We start from the raw sequence: 2592 nt of genomic DNA on the forward strand, positions 1-2592 counted from the left end.
GGCCTACTTTTAGAAGCCCTGGGGGCATTGGTGGGCAACCAACCCTTAGCAGGCGGCAATCAGAGTCTGGAGTCTGGAGTGGAGACCGCTCGGTCCATCAGTCTCTAGTGGACTACTGATCCTCTCTGTGCCTCCACCTTCTCATATGTAAAACTGAGAGAATACCAGCTACCTCACAGGGCTGTTAGGAAGATTAAGTGGGATAATATATGTAAAACACAGCTCCCTGCCTGGCTTGGAGTAAAGCTCTCCATATGGTTAGTTATCATTATTGTTGTTGTCAGTGCCATATCTAAGTGTCATTCTTCTGAGCGTGAATGGGGGTGCGCGAGGGACTTGGAGGGTGCAGGGAGTTGAAGACACAGACATAAAGACAATTAGGGGAGAGAAGCGGACTGGAGTCATCGGCTGTGTTTGTATTCATGAGTGCCTCTGTGCGTGCGTGCGTGTGTTTTTGTGCGCTCGTGGGGAGGAGAGGTGGCATGGATCCAAAGGAGAAATCCGGTTCTTCCTCGGAACTCGGTTTTGGGGAGCCCGAGGGACCTGGCTTTCCCTGCGGCAAGGAAAACTGGGAGCTGCCTCCGCCCCGCGCGCGCTCAGCCCAGAACCCTAGGCCAAACAACCGAGCGTCTCGATTGTGTGTTTCTGGGATTAGGTGGCTGGATGGGGTAGGGGTCGGGGGGCTGACTTGCGCCCGCGCGGCCAGCACGGTTGGTCCAGACTTGGGGAATCCTAGGGCGGGCAGGACCCACTCGCTCCCCGACCGCCCCGCGCCCGGGCCCCGCCGCGCGCTCCGCAGCCTCGGATGCTCCCGGAACGCCCGCGGGCGGGGCCTGCCTTCCGGAGCCGGGTTGGCGGGCGGCGCGGGGGGTGGGGGGGAAGGGCCGCTACTTTCCCAGAGCGGCGGGGCGACGTCAGGCGGAAGGGCGCGGGGCGCGCACGCTTTAAATGGCATTCGCTGTCATCCGAGCTCGCAGCCGTGTGGGCAGGAGCCGGCTATATAAGCGGCGGGCAGGGCCGCCGCCGGGCAGACGGCGACAGCGGCGGCGGCGAGCGCCTCGGAGCAGCGCACCCCCCACCCCACCCAGCCCCGGAGCCCCGCGCCCCCCGACGGGCCCGCCCGCCCTCCAGAGGAGCGCCGACCCGGGCCCGTGAGGGCCGCCACCACCCCGCAGCAGATTTGGATCCCCCGCCCGGCGAGCCCCAGGCTGCTGCCTCCCGGGGGGCCCCGGCGCAGCGGCCGCCCCCGGAGAGCCCCGCCGCCCCGCCGGCCGGCCCCGAAGACACCGGCCGCACCATGGCGGCCGCCAAGCCCGGCGAGCTGATGGGCATCTGCTCCAGCTACCAGGCCGTGATGCCGCACTTCGTGTGCCTGGCCGACGAGTTCCCGCAGCCCATGCGGCCCGCCAAGCTGTCCAAGGGCAAGGGCCGGCTGCGGCGGCCGCGCCAGTCCCGTTTCAAGACGCAGCCGGTGACCTTCGACGAGATCCAGGAGGTGGAGGAGGAGGGGGCGTCCCCTATGGAGGAGGAGAAGGCCAAGAAGTCGTTCCTGCAGAGCCTGGAGTGCCTGCGCCGCAGCACGCAGAGCCTGTCGCTGCAGAGGGAGCCGCTCAGCGGCTGCAAACTGAGGAACAGCCTGGACTCCAGCGACTCCGACTCGGCCCTGTGACCGGCGCCGCCCGCAGCCGGGACTCGCGCGCCCAGGCGGCGCGTCGCGACGGACCAGCGTGCGAACCCCGAGGCGGCCCCGCGCCCTGCACCTCGGGGTCCCCCATCAGCCGAGCACCCTGGTTGGGGGACCGCCTGGACCCTCACCCGACTGCGAACTGGTCCGGGCGTCCCGAGCTGAGCTCGCCCCGGGCGGGAGCGCGCGCCGGGGAGCCGGGGCGCCCGGGGAAGGGGGTGCCGCCTTTCTTTGCCCTTGTAAATGTTTATTTTTTAACTCTTCCCAGTACGAACTCTGCTGTGAGTGTGTGCGGGGAGGCGCACCCGCGCTGAGTCGCCGCGGGTCCCCGGGGCTTCGCGGAGAGTCGCTCCACGCCCTTGTCCGATGGTCTGAAACTCCGATTTTGGCACACCGCTCCACCGTACCCACCCCTCCCCGCCACCCCCCGCGCGCACACCCGTTCACACTCACGCCGACCCACTCTCGCTGAACACTTTTATAAATGTTAGGCGCGGCCGATGGGACTTGGGGCGCAGCGCAGCTGGCGCTGTGGCCGGAGGATTGATATTTATTTTTGCATTGCGATGGCTGATGGCGTTTATTTAACGATCTTTTTACCTAGATATGTCTGTGAGGCTCCCGAACGGAGACAAATAAAGTCAATATATTTGCACAGTGCATTTCTCAAGGCTCTTGACTTCTTGGACCCCTTTAGGGCCCAGGTTCCCAAAACTAGGGGAGAAGTGGGGAGGATTAATTCGCTGGAATTGGGGAGTGGGGGCAGGAATCCCCGGCTGGAAGTAACTCCACCAGCTTCGGTCACCGGGACGAAGTCGCAGCCCCAGTGCGCGGGTCCATGACCCACCTCCCCAGGGGACCCGCCGGCCCCGAGCTCTCCTGCCTCTCAGGTCTGTTCTCCGTCACCA

General features: G+C 65.5%; 1 protein-coding gene across 1 annotated transcript; it reads left to right on the forward strand.

The window, feature by feature from the left end:
- Positions 1 to 1090: 1090 nt before the first annotated feature.
- Positions 1091 to 2344, forward strand: C15H11orf96 (chromosome 15 C11orf96 homolog). The gene has a single exon (XM_052652809.1). The coding sequence runs from the start codon at positions 1298 to 1300 to the stop codon at positions 1667 to 1669; it is 372 nt and encodes a 123-aa protein (XP_052508769.1). The 5' UTR covers positions 1091 to 1297; the 3' UTR covers positions 1670 to 2344.
- The last annotated feature ends 248 nt before the right edge of the window (positions 2345 to 2592 follow it).

This window comes from Budorcas taxicolor, chromosome 15 (genome assembly GCF_023091745.1).
Source record: "Budorcas taxicolor isolate Tak-1 chromosome 15, Takin1.1, whole genome shotgun sequence".
Taxonomy (NCBI): Eukaryota; Metazoa; Chordata; class Mammalia; order Artiodactyla; family Bovidae; genus Budorcas; species Budorcas taxicolor.

Coding starts and splice junctions, on each gene's coding strand:
- C15H11orf96 (XM_052652809.1), top strand. CDS start 1,298: ATGGCGGCCGCCAAGCCCGGCGAGCTGATGGGCATCTGCTCCAGCTAC.